This window comes from Lathamus discolor, chromosome 3 (genome assembly GCF_037157495.1).
Source record: "Lathamus discolor isolate bLatDis1 chromosome 3, bLatDis1.hap1, whole genome shotgun sequence".
Classification (NCBI taxonomy): Eukaryota; Metazoa; Chordata; class Aves; order Psittaciformes; family Psittacidae; genus Lathamus; species Lathamus discolor.
Genome location: NC_088886.1, coordinates 110153093 through 110171012, shown reverse-complemented (window position 1 = coordinate 110171012; position 17920 = coordinate 110153093). Strand labels below are relative to the sequence as shown.

The following is a 17920-nucleotide window of genomic DNA, read 5'->3' as shown; positions in this document are numbered from 1 at the left end:
GAGCAGACTGCAACATGCAGAATGCATGTTCACATTCTGTGCATTATTCTCATTTTAAAAAAGGGGGCAACAAACATAACACTACTTTAGCATACAGTTCCCTAGAGCCACTTCATTTAAATTTCCACCTTATTTTGGCTGATTATACTCTTAGGTGACCATTATTCCTTTTGATCAGTGTTTATGAACAACTTTATTATTATGTAGTCGTTTCCTTTCAAAAGTCTTAACTTACACATATCTACATACTTAACCAATACATTTTTCTCCATACAGAAGCAACTGAAATCAATGTTAAGAATGGAAGAGGGCCTTCAAAGACTACTGCCTACTATTTATTTAGATTATTCCCATGCCATTTATTCCAAGTCCAGCCTTTACCCCTATCCTACAATTTCCAAAGGTGGAGTCCATCAAGGACCACGTATTTCACACAGCAGATTCAGTGTCAGTATCAGCTTAAAGAAAAGATGGCTCTGACTGCTGGTGAAGAAAGATGACTAGATAGTTAAGGGCTGTCCACAGACAAACTATCTGGAAAGCACAGCAAAAGCTCTTTCTTGTGTGCAAGCTGTGTGCAATGACAACTGCAAAACTTCACACCTCTTAACAGTCCTAGCAGAAACATACACACTCTGAAAGAGCATTTACAGACTGCTATGCTGAACCTCACTGATATGATCAGCTCTGGAAAAGTGACTTCTCCTTACTACCATGGTCACAGAACAAGGTCACTTCTGCAAGCCTGGTCAAATTCAAGCCCTGACATTTTCAGTGCTATTCATGGATAGTGAGCTTTGTCATGATGGTTAAATATGCAAGAACAAACCCCCCCAAACTCACTGGAAGCTAACTGCAGCTGCACTGGGAAGTCACTGCCGCAAGATAAATGATTCTCAGTTGAAGGTTATGATTCCTCCCAGTGTGGGAACTGAGGAGCTACCTCAGCTCATTTCTGTACAAACCCTTACTGCATTATTCCCCCACCCCCAAACACCAAGCCTCTGGGAGAGCTACTGAACTTGCGACCTCAAATGCCTAAGACCCTAAAAGTATCACGCATGACTTAAAATCAGACCTTGGGATCCTAAAAACACTAACATTTCACAGCTTCTGACAAATACTTAGTTTTCAATGAAACCTCTCACTCTCCAGGTAGCACGCTGACTAAACAAATTGTGATGCTCTGAACACACCAAGCATACCTTTCCACAGCTGTAACCAGCAGTTCAGAGTAGGTAACTTTATTTGATGTTAAAAAATGACAACCTATAGGTGTTTTTTTTTTTTTAAAAACATGCTACAAAACATCACCAGCAATAACAATTTTTAACTGATTGTTTTCCTCTTCCACAATTATTGAACACATCCAGATGTAAAAGTCTTTATTTAAAGTCACCTACATTTACTACCTTAAATCAAAAATACTTATCAAGCACTTCATTTATTAATTGAAGAAAGGATGTGGGAAACATATTCTGAAATGCCATCAGCTATCTGAGGAACTCTCAACACTGTTAACAGAGGCATGGACTGACATCTTTCTAAAAGCAAAGAACCTTGTTTTACTCCCACACAATTCACTGAAATAAATTTTTCACAATAAAGCAGATTACATGCATTTGAGATCAACCTGTAACAGCTGCCTGGCCTGTAAGTCTTGAAAATATAATTTTGTTTCTAACATTTTCAGGAAAGCTAGTATGCCAACATCTGTGAGATGTAAAAATCTTGCCATTTTTACGAGTCAGAGCACACATCCTCCTTTCTTTAGTAGAACGTAAATGAGTACAGAAAAGGATATTTAATGTTTACAAGAATATGAAAAAAAAAATAAAAAATCTTACCTTACTACATCGTCAATGTTGTTCCTGTATACTCCTTCAAGCCTCTCCGCAGGAAAACCCATAGCAATTATGTTCGGATAAATATCTGATATGCAAATTATGGAAACATTTGTAAAGCATGTGAAATTTCTACAGCAGCATTAAATGGACATTAATCAAATGTTTAACTGTAGTAAAGTAAGAGCAACAACTCCTACCAACTCTCATATGCAAACAATTCGTCTTTACATCTGCTATGTAAAGCTATGTAAGGGATCTTAAAAAAAAAAAAAAGCTGAGGAAAAGGTTGGGGGAAGAGGGGGAATAAGTAGGGTAACACAGTACTTTGACCACAGCCACTGTAACAGAAATCTCCTCACATCTCAAACAGATAACTTATTAAAAGCATATGCTATGGTGCAGCTAACAGTTAACATCCATTAGGAAGGCAATCCATTAGAAAAGCAGAGTCAAGTAATCCACTTCTATCATACATCATCTCACTAGAATCAAATAGATGCTGCATACTGGTCTTTCTCTACAGTTTGAATGACATATTAAATCCGATGGAGAACTATTAAAATAGTCTTGTGTGACTAAACTGTAAGATGTTCCAAATTAAAACCCACGTTCACATCCCAGTGATCCCAAAATAGGTATATCACACAAAACAGCAAAACCAACAAAAAAAAAAGCTCATTTCAGGCATGAAAGCTCTGGTGAGGCTATACTGGTTTTGTCACTTTCCATGATTTCTACATAACAGACCAATATAGCAGCTGCTAAGGTAGCTGTGAACGCCTAAATGCAAGACAACCACAGTAGATGTACAGATCTGAAAAGAAATCTATCTTTTTTATTTAAAAGACAAACAACTCCCCACTCCTGGAAAAACATTCTGACCTACCTGTCAGAACAGAACTCAAGTAAAGAAAGTACTCTCAAGTTTTAAACATTATTAGAAATTATAATGTAGTGAAGAAGCTTCATCGAAAAGCAAAACAGAAATGAAACCAGCAGCTCTAAAACAGACCATACTCTACCACATTAACATACTCCTCCTCAAACTAATTTTAGAAGGAGCAAGAACAAAGCATGGCATGTTTGAAGTTGGCCCCGCTTTAAACAAGGGGGCTGAAATGATGACTTCCACAGGTCCCTTTCAACCTAAATTATTCCACAATTAAAAGAATCATGTTTATGGTTAAAACATAACAAAGCTCCAAGAGTAATCATTGGAATGGAAAATATTGCAGCAGTTTCCAAGTTATCAATATTCCAATTGCTTGCACATAAAGAAAAGCCTGAACTAAGCTACAAAGTACTTTACCCCATCCTTGCAGAATTCCCAAAAGCCTAAGTACTTACAGAGAAATAGCATGGACCAAGTTCTGCATTTACACAGTTAACTAGAAGACTTGAGGAAAGCATTAAGAACTGAATACATGGAAATAAAGTTTTCTACTCTCAAAAAAAAAGAATTAGCATTTACTATGTTGTAGTCCAAGTATTAACAGATATCGCTCTGCTTGGGCTACTCAAAATACAATTTATGCAGTGAGAAGAATGTGAAAACTTTTCAGAAATCCAAATAAATACCTACAGCTGCCTTAAATACTGACACTGAAAGGGGTTCTCATCTGGTTGCCAGGTTTTTTTGTACTTCCTCAAACCCTAAGACAAGCTTATCTTGGAGGAAAAAAAAGAACAGCTGCTTGACTTTCAGAGTGTTTGATAACTTCAGATATTATCAAATCACATAAATCTTAAACTTTGAAACTACTCTGAACACATTGTACTCTGCAAACAGTCCACACCTCTTTGTTAAATTAACAAAAGACACTATATAATTAGCAACATACTCTCAGTTATTACTTGCCATAAGCAGAAGAAACTGGTTATAAATCATGTGCACCTGCTCTATGCCTACTAGAAGTGAATTACCTTTCAGCTAGCACCATCTCCATCACCCCCACTTCAGTCCCCAATTTTAACCTGACTTCCACCTACTGTCAGTTCTAGTGTTTACACTACAAAGCACCTCCTATTGTGTCCTGCTCCAAGCAGCAAGGCTATATAAATTACCAGAGCAAAATAATTCAGTGTATTAGCCTGCTTTCCACAGCACTTCTCCATGGAAGACAAGCATTCATGCTAGCCACAGGAGTAAAATAAATTCATTTTAACACACTCATCAAAACAAATCTCAGTTTCAACTACAGTATCACCCATGAGACGGATGCCCAAACTTCACCAAATTGCCATGTAACTTGCTCAAATTTCCATTCGCAATCCTGAGCTTTTATACACATTTTTTTCATGCATTTCAGCCTGCAGTTTATGTTCAGATGCATTTCTTCTGCTGTTGACTTTTCCTCTCCAAGAGGTTAAGACACAAGATACCTTCCAGGATTCCCAGCAGGTGCAAGATGGAAGCAAAGCAGACAGACACCCCAAGTGAAGGAAAGAGAACATCTTAGCAGCAGCACTTCAAGGTTGCAGCCTCACAGACTTGTCCAAACACTAAAGTCTCAAAACACGCAAGAAGAGAGAGATTAAAAGTTCCAAGATAACCAGGGCAGTCTCACACTTTTGGAAAAAAATGATCCCCTTTTGGCTCCCACATCTCACGTGACCCCTCTCCTCCCTCACTCCTCGGGGGCAACGCATGAGCAGTACATGCACAGCCCACATGCATTTCTTCTTTTAAATAGGAAGCTGCCAAGAATTGAATGCTCTAAGCTCAACTGTGCGTTGCTACAGGTGCAATTTTTAAACCCAGAGGAGCTGGTGTTGCAAAAGATGTTCCACAGTACGCCAGTAAGAAAAGAAATTGGAAAACTGCTCGGGGGGGAGTGGGGGGGGTAGCATGAACGAATTTACTGATGTTGATTCAGTAAGTGCTGTACGTTCTAGGGCTTTGCAATCTGACAGCACAAAAATCGAAGTTCTGCTGAAAAACAAGTATCCAAGGGGATGAGGTGCTGGATTTAGTAAAACATGATTGCTTTTTAAATTAATTTCTCCTCCACCTAAATACAAGCATCCTAAAGTACCTTACTTATTATCTCAAAGTATTAGACTGGAATGTAATTCCCAGGCCACTGCTGACTCACTCTTCAGTCTGCAACAGATCTGGCGTTAAAGGCCACTGGCCGCAGTGAGCAAACGGTACCTTTCCATGGCAGGTGTGTGAGGCTGCAGGCTTCACCTGCAGTGAACAAAAGCAAGCAACAACTATGACAAATGCATTTGCATTGCTGGTGAAGATCATTTTATGTCTTAATATATGGTCTGGCAAGCAAGCTAAAGAAGCATGTTGCTTCGAAACTCTGTTGCTGGTTCAAGCAACTGAGGAATGCCTTTTGCTTTAAGGAGCAAGATGGAAGAACAGAGTGGAAGTGCTGTGGCTGTTTGCACAGATGATCTAAACCTCTGGGCAGAAATAGCAGTTTCGTCACTTAATTGAAAAAGCTGACAAAACCCAAGCTCTTCCACCCTTTCCTCTCCTGCAAAAAGATGTCCCAAGATCTGCAGCAAGTGAAGGGGATGGTTGTTACTGCATCAGTATTAGCTTGCTTTACTCCTGATGCTGGGGAATGAAACAGTCCTCCTCAGGGACAGCCAGAGATCACTGCAGGGAAGAGTACAGAGCTGAACCAGTTATGGGAGCAAAGACATCCACCGGGCACCATCTTCATCAAGTTCTTTTGTCTCCAGCCGCACTCAGTGGCTCGGAGACATTGCTTTTCATATCTCAGTTAATTTAACATTGATTTCCAAAGCTGAAATTAAGATATCCACTAACAAGACAAAATTCTTACAGAAGAGTTTCGAAGCTGGGCTTAATTTCAAAGCAACAATTCTGAGTCATCATTGAACTAGTAATGATACTGATAATCTTAGAAACCTGGAAGAACTAATGATTTAAAACACGCAACAAGTTCATTATCAATTCCAAGCTGGGGGGGTTGGGGGGGTGTTGCGTTTTCTTGGTTGGGTTTTGTTGGTTTGGTTGGGGTGTTTTTTGGTTTGGTTTTTTGTTGCTTTTTTTGGGGGGGGGGGGTTGGGGGGGCGTTGTTTGTTTTGGTTTTTTTTTTTTGCTTTTTCAAGACAAGCGAAATAAAAACGGAAAATGCCTCAGCCATTTATTGAGGCGGTTCTACAACACATGCAAAATGAAGTTAACCAGACTGTTGCTAATTACCAAAATTTGAAATGGACTTTCTAAAAAACATAAAATACACCCTGCCACGTTTTGCCAAAGTAGCTCTTTCCTAGGAAACCTATGCCTAGAAATGGTTTCAACCATTTTTAAAGCACTCATTCCTTTCTCAGTCTTTTAAACATGGAGGCTGGGACTGTAGCTAGCAGTTAGAACAAAAAACCCAAACACATGAGACAGATACAAGCTACATAACAGCCAAACATTAAAATGCCATCCTCAAGTTCATGCTGCTTATTAAGTACAAAACTGCAGCTTTCACATGAACATAGACAACACTCCACTATACCCAAGTAACCTTAAAATAAAAGCAACATAATAACTTGTTAAGTTACCAAATGCCAAAACAAGAAAGTGATGCTTTATCAATACTGAAGACACACTAAAGCAAACAATCCATACACCACTTCAGAAATGCCTTTGCTCTAATACTGTCTGCAGATTGAACACTGTTCTTGAAACCTGAAGCAATTCCCACATGCTAAAGATGATAGTCTTTCCAGTTGCTATGAGAAAAATCCTGTACCATTATGCAAATTGGCAGTTATAATCATTTTTAAAAATAGCTGTCTATATATTCCCATTATGCCAAGATCAAATTAAAGAATATGCAGTATACACTTTAAATTTTTACACACATATAGATATAAAAGCAAATTACTTGGGTTGATGCTATAAATGATTGTGATCACAAATTCAGTGCTTTTCCTAATATTGGAAGAAGGCCAAAAAAGCATACCAAAATATTTACCAATTCTTAAGTTCTGTAACAGTCACAAGAAAATGCGAAAAATAGACAGTTATAGCATTTCCTGCAATGATCAACATTCTCAAATAGTATCTATAGCATTGTTAGAATTTCTAATTAATTTTATGAAGTCCTATTTCAAACAATGTATTTAATCCCTTATCCTCACTCTGTTCATGAAAACAGCTATAACGGAAAAACAGAAAGCAAATTACCTAATGTTCCTGTTTTATAAGCATGCTAGAGCATGCAGTGCTTAAGAATTAACATATAGCTTTACTTTTTAAAGCCAACATTGATGAAGGATTATAAATCAAAACACCGATAAAAAACAACTTTAAAACTATTAGCTCTTTAGAATCAAAGGCTTCAAGAAGACCTACAATGCATTTGACTTCACCTTTCTTTAAAAAGGAAATTTAAAACAAGCTGAGTGTTCCTGGTGCTGTGAATGATGGTCACTGTCCAATGCCCTGGAGCTAAAAAGTTACTGCAAAACTCAAACCTGACACTAGCAAATAAAAGGTCCTTTTCTCCCCGACCCTCAGTTTCCAAATACAAATCTTATTTAACAAAGAACAGATTTAAATTAGTGAATCTATGGCCTGAAAAAAGTTTCACAAATGACAGGTATACAAATTTTCACTTCCAGTTCAGGCAAGCAAGGCATGTACTTCCTTTAATCTGCTTCTGAGCAGCCCACTCCTCATTCACACAAAAGCTGCTGTCAGTTTTGCTTGGCTGTCCATCACCCATCACCCTCCAGACTGCAGAGAACCACAGTGCAAAGGAAACCAGCCTCTAGCATGAGGTGGCCAACCTGTCAGCTACTATGTCCCATTTGACAGCAACACTGATGAGCACAGGAACAATGTGACTCTGAAGTCTCTGAAAGTTGCTCTGTTGTCTCAATTTGATTGCAATTCTCTGAACTCTGACTTCAGTAACCATGCAACACAGTATAGCTGTGCATCTGGCCCTAGCATCCATAAAACGTTAGTGTGCGAACATCAAGCCTTTCAACTCCAGCTTAAACAAGCCCATATAGTAACAGCAAGGAGGAAAGAAAAAAAAAAAAAAAAGAACTGTTCTTGCTGCTCAACAGCTTGACAGCCCGAAGCTACAGGGGGAGTGTTACAAGAAGTGTCCACACTCCATCCTCAAACAGATTTAGGAGTCCTGACAAATGGCCAAACTCTTATTAGTGCCATTTTCTTGACAGCATCCCTACAAAAGATACAGCAGAATACACCCAGCCAAACCCAGAAACCCTCCCTAGCACATATACTGCTTAGTCTGTACATGTGCATACTTTTTTTTTTTAAATAGGCAGCATTTCCATTAGCCAACATGAAACACAAAGTAAGTTTACTATATTTCTATAAGCCTGGATAATCAGGAAGTATAGAGGAAATGAACAGGAAGAAAGTTCTTCAGAGCAGTGGAGGATTCCTTGTAGCCAGTCAGCTGCACTTGCCAACTCTACCATCTGTGCCTTCAGGAATGAGAAAAAGAGACCAACTCAGATGCAGCCAAGAGAAATGTTTTATGATTTAGAAGAAATGCATTTAACCCCTTAATGCTCAGTATTTCAACTACAATTTTTTTTCCTCCCCCACTTTTCAAAAAAAAAAAAAAAAATCTTTCCACTTGTCATGTAAATGCAGCAACCTAGACAAGAAACAAAAAAACCTGCAGCTCCTTTGTATCCAGGAGGCAAACCTGTCCAAATGAGGTCATGAGGCTGACAACAGGTCTGGAGGGGAACTCAGATTCCCACAGTGCGAAGAAGTAAATCAGAGGTACCTGAAGATGCAGCTGCCAGGTTGCCTCAGGAATCAGTTACATCCACAACTCATTTCCATCACATAGCAAGGCTTTTGGACATGCTTACTATATTCCAGTTACGAAGTAAACAGAGCAAAAGTCTCCCTTCTTCTGTGAGGTGTATGAAATGTATCCTGGCGCTGTCAGCCATATGGAGGCTTTGGTCAACAGCTAATACAGTCAAGACAACTGGGAAAAAAACTCCATGCAATCTACATAATAAGCAGGCACCATGTTTTTGTTTTCTTCGAAACACAGTATCAACTTCATAAACCTCGCAGCATAAATACAAGTAATGGTAAGAGAAAAGCATGAAAGATGTCTACTCAACAATGGCTAAGAAATAGATGCCTTAAACTTCCATTTTAACATGGTTTGGAATCACAAATAAAGATACAAAAGTATGCAGATAGTAAAGGAAACACAAGCTTGTGGAGAGCTGCAAATCCCTCAGAGATAGTCAATGACATTGCAGGACAAAAAAAACTCCCCTTACCATTAAGAAAAAGCCATGAGAAACAGGAACATGCAACAGCACACTATTGTTATTCATCTAAAGTATGACAGAAAGAACTCTTCAGCTGAGGAGTCGAAGATTTGGCCTCAGTTCCCTACTCAACTTCAAGTCCAAACACTGAACAAAACCCCTACAATCTCAACAAGTTTCTAGACATAAAAACATGCACAGGTCCAATTAAGAAGTATTTTTGTTTCTGCTCACTCTTTGGAAGAGGCTACATCCCATCTTACCATACCTACCCTGGCATCCCAACTAGCTGCAGCAACACAAAGCAGCTGGAGACCAAAAGCTGTACCAAGAGCATGCAACCAGCTGCACAGCTGCATGTGAGGCTAAGCAACTGTCTCCAAGGTAACAATTCTACAGAGTGGATCCTCTCAGTAGGAAGCAATGTATATGAGAAGTTTGACTGGCACATCTCAGTTTAAGATTTCTGTAGTGACAAGCTGACACATCTGAACCCACAAACCAAATTTAATACAAATTTTTTCAAGGCAGAGTACAGGACCTCCCTGGTACACATTCTCAGCACAGCACCACACTTTGCAGAAGCTCCTTTTAACAAGCACCGATGTGTACATAAGCGTATCCTAACTCAGAAACCCATAGAAACATGTGAGAATTTTGTTCAGTAAGAAGTCAACACAGAGAGTCACTACTTGGATATTTACTGACAGGAAGTGAAAAATGGCTCAGTCTCAAGTTTTTGCAAGTCTGAAAGGACATCCAAAACTTTCAGAAACACGGGAATTTAAAATAGCTATTGGGCTGCAGGACAAATATGTCATACTAAACAGCTTTATAAAACACAAGCTACAAAACCATGATTTGTATGAATTTATCAAACAATTGTTTGGGGTCAAGCAGCAAAATAAGACATAAAACATAAACCGTTTCTTAACCAAGCCCCAAGCACATAATATTAATTTCATTCTAATGAGATCTAGTGCTCTAAATGTTAGTGTAAAAAAAAAAAAATAATAAAAAAAAAAATTACACATTACTTCTCTAACTCACCCACACAAGAAAATAAAGAACAGAATATACACAATTTCTTCAGTTCTAGCCTGATATATACCCAGGCAATGCAATGAATTAAGCAGAGACCTCTATGAAAATTAATCATGCAATTAAAAGCTATTATACTACAGCTCCACAAAAGCAGAATTGTAAAGACATTTCTTAAGCACTTCACTACTAAAAAAATTAAAAAAAAAAAATAAAATAAAAAATTGGATATTAAGCAGTTTTTAAGCACTGCCGCACGTTGGTGCTGTGAAGTTGGGACTTCATCTTTCAAGGGAACAATGCCAGCTTTTGCAATAGCCGTCATACCAAACATAGAGCAGTTGAGTTTAATTTTTTAGCTGCACAGTCAATTACCATTTGAATCACAGAGCCTCTACTTCAGCTATGCTGCCTAAAAATCGTTATTAAGATAACCTAGATTTATGCAGCATGACACACAGCCTAACTGCATGATTATTTACCTCCAGTCTAAAAAACGTGGGGTTTTTTTTCTAAGGGCCTCACAGGCAAGGCAGTAAATGAGGCAGATGATGACAGGAGCAAAGAGGATGACAGCCTGAATTAGAAACTGGAACAAGGATTTGTTTACATCTGAAATATCCGAAGCTAAGATACATTCAAAAACTAACATCAAATCTCTGAACCCAAAGCAGAGTCAAACACCCACAAACCCTTTAATGTTTCATAAGAGATCCTGCTCTACAGGCCACTTAGAAATGTTCCATATTTCCAAATAAATTCCCTTCTTACACTCTAGAAAACATCAACCCAATAACTCACAAAATGCACAAATGTGTACAGTTTTAATCCCCCAAACCTCCACAGAATAGCCAAATCAAAAGGAGCCCACAACTACCCTACTTTTTAAGATGAAGCATCAGGCAGATCCAGCAATCACTACTCACAACTCCAGGCTATATCCCATTTACCCCCCTGAAAAAACTATGCAATAATTAGCCTTCAATATCCACCCCACATTAGGCACAATAAATGACTACAAATCACATGTAACTCTGAATTCCAGATTACTCTCTGGGTACACAAACCAGAAAGGAGGTGGGATTTAAAAGGGAGTTAATTATTACTAATGACAGCAACTTTTGGACTGTAATGTAATTAAGGGATTTGACAGCTCAGCTGCCTATTCCCTCCCTTTTCTTCCAGTTTGTCAGAACGCAACTATTGTCCTTTAAATCATTATACAAGAACCATTTTCTTGCTTAAACATGTCATGAGGGAAGACTGTAGGCTAAAGTACCAGAGGTATAATTTGCCAGCTTATGCTGTATTAATGTGGCAAAAACACTAATCCACTAAAAATATAATTTCATTTTAGAAACTGCTCCAAGATCCACAACTGGCAAAAGCAACCTGGTAGACAGAAACTATATATAGAATTTCAACTTTGTGGATATTACATTCTGAAATTTAGCTCTGGCATGGTTTTATGTTTTTTTCAGCACTGGAGTTTTAACATAATGTGTTGATAAAACACATTCTTTCAGTAATATTATTACCGAACAACTTTTATCAATTGCTTCCAAGACAAAGAGGACTTAGGTGTAAAAATTATCCTATGAGGAAGAGAACGGAAAACAATCACCCCTCTTCTGAAGGAAAATTAGAAAATTCTGTACTCCTCTACACAGTATTTTAACACGTCATTTAGCAAATACAGCCGTCACTGTACTTCAAAACACTTTTTGTAATTAAAGTTCTTAAATGAGATAGAAGTGTACCACTGGATATCACAGGAAAAACACATTTTTGTCCTAAAGAAATCTGATCACCAGCCTAGCAGTCATCAAGAGCCAACTAATCCTTCTACATGTATTATACTGTGGCAATAATAGCCATTTCAAGTGTTGCATAAGCTCCACACTCAAGGCTATATCCTTTCCCTAAATACACTCTAACAGTCTCATGAAGTCAGCGGAAGTCACATGTAATTACCTTGAGAACAGAAAGGCCTTTCTGACTAGCACAAGTTCCTAGAAAGATGTACTTTCAAAATTCATCAACTCATCAAGACTCAAGTTGGACCCAGAGCTGGCCAACCAATTACACTGAAAGCTAAAGAGCTGAACAGGTGGGATTTCCAGAAGCCCTCAACACTGACCTAACTGTCCTCACCAAAGTCAGACAAGCCCCAGTAAAGGTAATTTTGCAAACACCTCAAGTGTCAACACATCATCAGTCTTACTGTAAGAGATAATGAGGAGGAGCTTGGATGCTTCCTTAGAAAAGAAATGCCCAAACCCAGTACCAGCCCTAGTAAAGCTTACACTTTATTCAGCTTTGGATGTTACGACAGTTGCACACATTTAAATAAGCTTACAAACAGACTTCAATGAAGATTAGCTTCAGATGTTGGTTTCTTTTTTCCCTAAAAGTCACTGTACAAGATAATTTTGTAAAGTGTCCCCATTAGCTGTACTCACCTCTTTCCCTATCTTGAAAGGAACATATAGCTGTCACTTCAAAAGCAGAGCTATGTGAAACCAAGAATCAGTGTGCAGCTTTTGCCAATTTAAAAGTATGCACAGGCAGTTATTTTTTAACTCTGTGTTCAGCTTGTGCAAACAGTCTCCAGCAATGCTGCACATGGATTAAAAATTTCTGATGATGCAAGATCAAGTAGTTCATTAGGAGGCCTGCACTACATTTAAGCAATCACAAAGAGATGAGCTCTAATTTGTCAAGCATCTTTCAAGTGCTCTTCTGAGCAACTGCAGTCAAAAAGCAGGGCAGAAAGGGGCTGGGGTAACTGAACGGATGCAGCAAGGGTTGCACAACTCAACACTGGGTCAAATGGTGGGGGTTTTGTGCATAGGCTTCAGCTGTCAAACACTACTATTCACAAGTATGCACATACTAGGACAATATATTAAGAGGAATTTTTTTTCATTTAGGTCGTAAGGAAATGTAAGCACATCTCTAACCCCAGACGAGAATAATGCATGAACACAATTGCATCTACCACTACCTTGCCTTCTACATCTGGACAATTAAAAAAAAAATCTGTATATCCCTGCTAAGTGCAGAAAGATGAAGATGAATTTTTCCAGGATCAAATACATCCTCTACAGGATGTAAGCAGGTAACTGAATCAAACCCGGAGAAGTCCCCAGTCAGTACCATTTTCCCCACTGTCTATTCAAACAGACTTAGATGAATTCAGAGCAAAACTCGCAGGAATCTTCTTGACCAAAAACCAAGATCATCCCAGACTCCAGAGGCAAAACAAGTCTGTCAGGCTCTTAACACTGCTAAGTAACATGGTTTAGTTTGGAACAAAGAAATACTTTTCCACCAATAAAATGCATTGCCAGTTGGTTTCTTCTAAAACCTTACCAGCCCTTACTGGACTTGTGTGCATGAAAAACTTGTTACAAAGCATCTAACAAACTTCAATTTAAAAATGAGACCAAATATTTTAAATTAATAGCATTTCCAACTTGGGCTCTATTTTTAAACACAGTACGTACCTCATGCCACTAATTCATTTTTTTCCTGGAAGCTGAGGCATTTTGAGTGAAGTCACGTAATTTAAAATTTCATTTAAAATGCAAACAGCTTTAGGACTGCAAATAGCATAAAGCAGCAGGATATCCTAAGAAGCTCCCACTTGCAATTTTAGCATTCTCTGCCTTTTATTACAAGACAAACTACATCTTGTAAATAAACTGCACCCAACATCCAGTCTTTACTGAATACTGCTGCAGTTTACACGACTGTGTGGGTCATGAGCTACATATGCTTCATTTAAGCATCAGGGTTAGCATGTTCCAACCTACGCTCAGGCTACATGGCCATTTTCACACATAAAGAAAGGCCTGGAAATACAAGACAGTTTAACCATGGGCACAAAAAGCAGTTACACGATTTTTTCCACTTTAGTCTTAGCAAGTTAAGGCACTTGCTAAACTCAGTTATGCATGGCCTCTTAAGTCACAGACAATCAATGCAATGTGCAAGACTTGCATGCAAGCATTCTCTTTCCACTGTTCTCTACAGTAAAATGGTCAACAACCAAGCCACACGACTTTGGAAATACCAAAGAATATTGCGCGTTGAAAAATATGTTGGTCATTGCATCATGAAGAAATGCAAGCATCCTATAAGCAAGCCATTAATCCAAACTTTCCAAAAGGTATCCAGTACCACAGAAATTAAATACAAACCCAAATAAATCAGGAGTACATACAATTATCTGCAGTATTATAAGGCTGATTTAATGTCTCTATTTGTAAAACCCTTTCCTCTTCTAATTTCAAAATACTTTTTCCAACAGGGTCAAAAGATTATACAGGGAGATAGAACATTTGACTAGATAGAAAGAAATGCCAATGCTTTTTAAACACACTTACTCGGTAATTAGCATGTAAGACTATTCTCATATTGTGTACACAAAGCTACTGATTTTGAAAAGTTACTACTTCCCTTTCCTAAAATCCTACATTATCCACGCAGGAAAAATTCTTAATTAACTCGTCAGGAACCAAGAGTCCTAACCATGATGTACTGTAGGATATATTCACCAGCACCAGTTTAAATGATTTGGCACAGCCAACAGAGGAGAGATTAAAAAAAAAAAAAAAAAGAGGTAGGTCCTCGAAGGGGACTTTGGCACTCCAGTGCCTAACCCAACCCACCTTTTGGAACTCAGGTGTTCCCTGCAATGCCCTGGGAGAATTTGCCATTACCGAAATACGAAAACTGCAACTCTTTGCCTACCTAGGAAACCAATACACAAACCCTCCCTCAAATATGTGTAAAAGAGCATAGAATATAGGCTGGACATCAGGCACCTCACCTGGACTCACTGTAGATTCATTTTATTCCTCACCTCCTAAAGTTAGGGTAGCAATCACCACCTATTATTTTGAAGCCACCACCACTGAACTACTTGTACAGAAATATTTACTGCAGGAGGCATTCACATCTCTATTTCCTATATCCTGGCTAAAAGCCCAATCACTGGGCTACCCAGCTCATGTGAGGCTTTTTCTCTTTTAGCTTGACAGAAGCAACTACCCTGAAATAACCAGTAATCTGTAATAGAAGACACTCCTACAGATACGGGTGCACACGGAAGCAAAGCTAACCACCAGCAGAAATGCGGATGGTAGCTTGTTTGGTCTCAAAATTTTAAACTCCAGCACAAATTGAGAAGTCCTTTTGAGAACTTAAAACTATCGAACCTATTACCACACACCACATACCTTCCCAAGCAAGCTTTCTCTTTCTTCATCTAACGTTGCATGGTTGAAGAGATAACTCCCAGCTTGGTCCTCCCTTCTACACGTGTAAAGTAAAGGGATTACTTCCCAGCTACCAGGTACGATGAGCAACAACTCCACCAAAGCCCTACAAAAAGAACATCACTAAAAAGCCTGCACAAAGTGATTAAAAAAAAGAAAAAAGGAAAAAGAATACGCTTTCAGTTCTGCAGCAACATCAGCCTTTAAGCAAAGCCATTATACTATGCAGGCAGCAGTCTTTATTCATTAATTATCTGTTCAAAATGTGCAGCTATGAGACAAAAAAAAACCCCAAAACTCAGTATAAGCTTCTTCCAGAGATTTTTGCAATCACAAAAAAACGCACCTCATACATACATTTCATGACAGAATTTCAGCTAGCTGCTCCTTCTAAAAAAAACTAGCTTGAACCCAGCATTCAGTGGTCTACTTCTAATGTAAAATTGCAAGAATAAAGTTATCAAGTGAAAAAGTAAAAAATAAGCAATAAAATCCATTTGGCATATCATTAGCAACCTTGGGCAAGAAAATCAAGGTTCAACATTCACCAATTTTGTTGCTGGGAGTAAATGACTAGTTAAGAAGATCTGGTTTGGTCAAAAAAAAAAAAAAAATCAACCTCTCCCTACCAATGACACATCTGGGCAGAGATAACTGAAACACCAATCTTTTCAACTGTGAAGCCAAAACCTCATTGTTTTGCCACCACTTAACTCTTCTTATAACCTCAAAGCTCCTGGCAAACCCATCTCTCAGAGAATCAAGAAAATCTAACTCAAGACTTCTGCCATTAAGTCAAGCAGTAAAGTGTTGCGCTGGCTTATGGCAGTGTTACAGCTATCCTAGCTGCAGGCCAACAAAATGACCAAGTGTAACCATTTAAAAATGCAAGCCCAAAGTTGTATTTTATCAGTACCATGAACAGAATGCAGGAATCAAGTACTAGAGCTGCTGCTTTTTAACTAAAAGCTCAGCAGCCACCTGCTAAAGTCAAGAATGTTCCAGGTCAGTTTAAAGCCACTAAAATTTTAGGCAAAGGCTCAGTGCAATAGCACAAGTTCTGCACTAGTTACAGCTGTTACTGGTTTTGATGCTGCCTAGGATTTGGATTTATTTGTAGCACTTGACACGATACAAGTGTAATTGCTCCAAAACCCAATAGATTTTATCCTCACCCTGTTGCAGAACAGAAAGCACTCTTTCTATGGAGCAAGTCTAGCTCTGACTACTACTATCAATATTCATTTTTCCTAGGGCAGTCCCAACTTTTAGTCTGTGGAGTAAGAACCTCTCTTCTCAGTGATGATCTTTCTCCACCAATAGACCATGCCCACAGCACAGCCCCTACATAACTCTGCAAGGCATTCAAAGCTAAACATCTGTCACCGCTACAGCACATCTGTTTGAAAGACCACCAAAGCTATACACTAGCAATGCTTTTCTATGGTTTGACTCATTAGTTGTAATTGCATACTAATTATGTATTTCAGAATTGCACTCAACAGTCCTCCTCAATGAGGCCCAACGTGCTCTCATTTGCAACACATCCTCGTGTTTACTGTATATGAGATTATGCCAAAGTGCAGTTCACGCATCGCATTTGGAAAAGAGGTATTTATTAATTTGGAAGAAGTGATTGCCACCTCTTGTCATCAGGAAACCTTGCCGCATCATATGGCAACACAGCACAAACTCTGCCTTACTGAAGATATGAAAACCAGGGCAGAGGACACCAGCTTCACCTCTCCTGCCACGAAGACTGAAGCAACCCAAGTGACAGACCTGCCATGATATTCGCAATTCAAGAGCTGTTACTAACTAAAACCCAAAAAAATATTTTAAAAAAGTACTCTAGACATGAGTCACGACAGGACAGACACATTTGCTATGTGTGCCAGAAAAACCAACACAACCAAAGGTAAGCAGCAGACCCGCGTTGCTCCAGAGCAGACAGGGGCTCCCCAGGCAGGGGGGAGGACAGCATCTCCGCGACAAGGGGGGGGTGACAGCAGGCAAACCAGCAGGCAGCTTGGCCGACTGCAACCGCCAAGGAGCGCTAACGTTAATCCTCGCCACCACGGAGCTCCGGTTAATCTGCCCGGCTGCCGGGCCCCGGCTCGGCGACCGTCCTGACAAAAGGAGGCCGAGGCGGCGCGGTGGCGGAGGAGGGCGCGGCGGCCCGGGCGAGCCCCGGCAGCAACCGCCGGCCTCCCGGGGAAGCGGCACCGGGAAGCGCGTTAGGTAACCACCGCGCAGGTCTGATGCAATAGCTGTACGTGCAGCGCCCGGTGCCGTGCACCGTCCCCGACGGGAGGATACAGGTCAGATCCAGGTCGAAGCCATCCTCCTGGTATCGCCTTTTGTTCCTGCTGACGATCTCTTTGATGATGGCGGTCATGTCTGGCAGCCGGGGGCCGCTCCGGGACTGCGCGCAGGGGCAGAGCGGCGGCGGGGCGCGGGACCGGGAGGCGGCGGTGGGCC

The 17920-nt window shown here is 39.7% G+C and overlaps 1 protein-coding gene across 3 annotated transcripts in view; it reads right to left on the bottom strand.

Moving 5' to 3' along the window:
* The window catches only part of PTEN (phosphatase and tensin homolog), a 64893-nt gene extending 46973 nt beyond the window's left edge, over window positions 1–17920 (bottom strand). For all 3 annotated transcript variants that reach the window (XR_010610803.1, XR_010610804.1, XM_065671137.1), the window contains exons 1-2: window positions 17759–17920; window positions 1848–1932 (exon numbers count right to left, since the gene is read on the bottom strand). Coding sequence is in view for 1 of the 3 variants with exons in the window: in XM_065671137.1 (XP_065527209.1) it covers window positions 1848–1932; window positions 17759–17837 (164 nt within the window). In the remaining 2 variants the exon portion in view is untranslated. The remainder of the gene's footprint in view (window positions 1–1847; window positions 1933–17758) is intronic.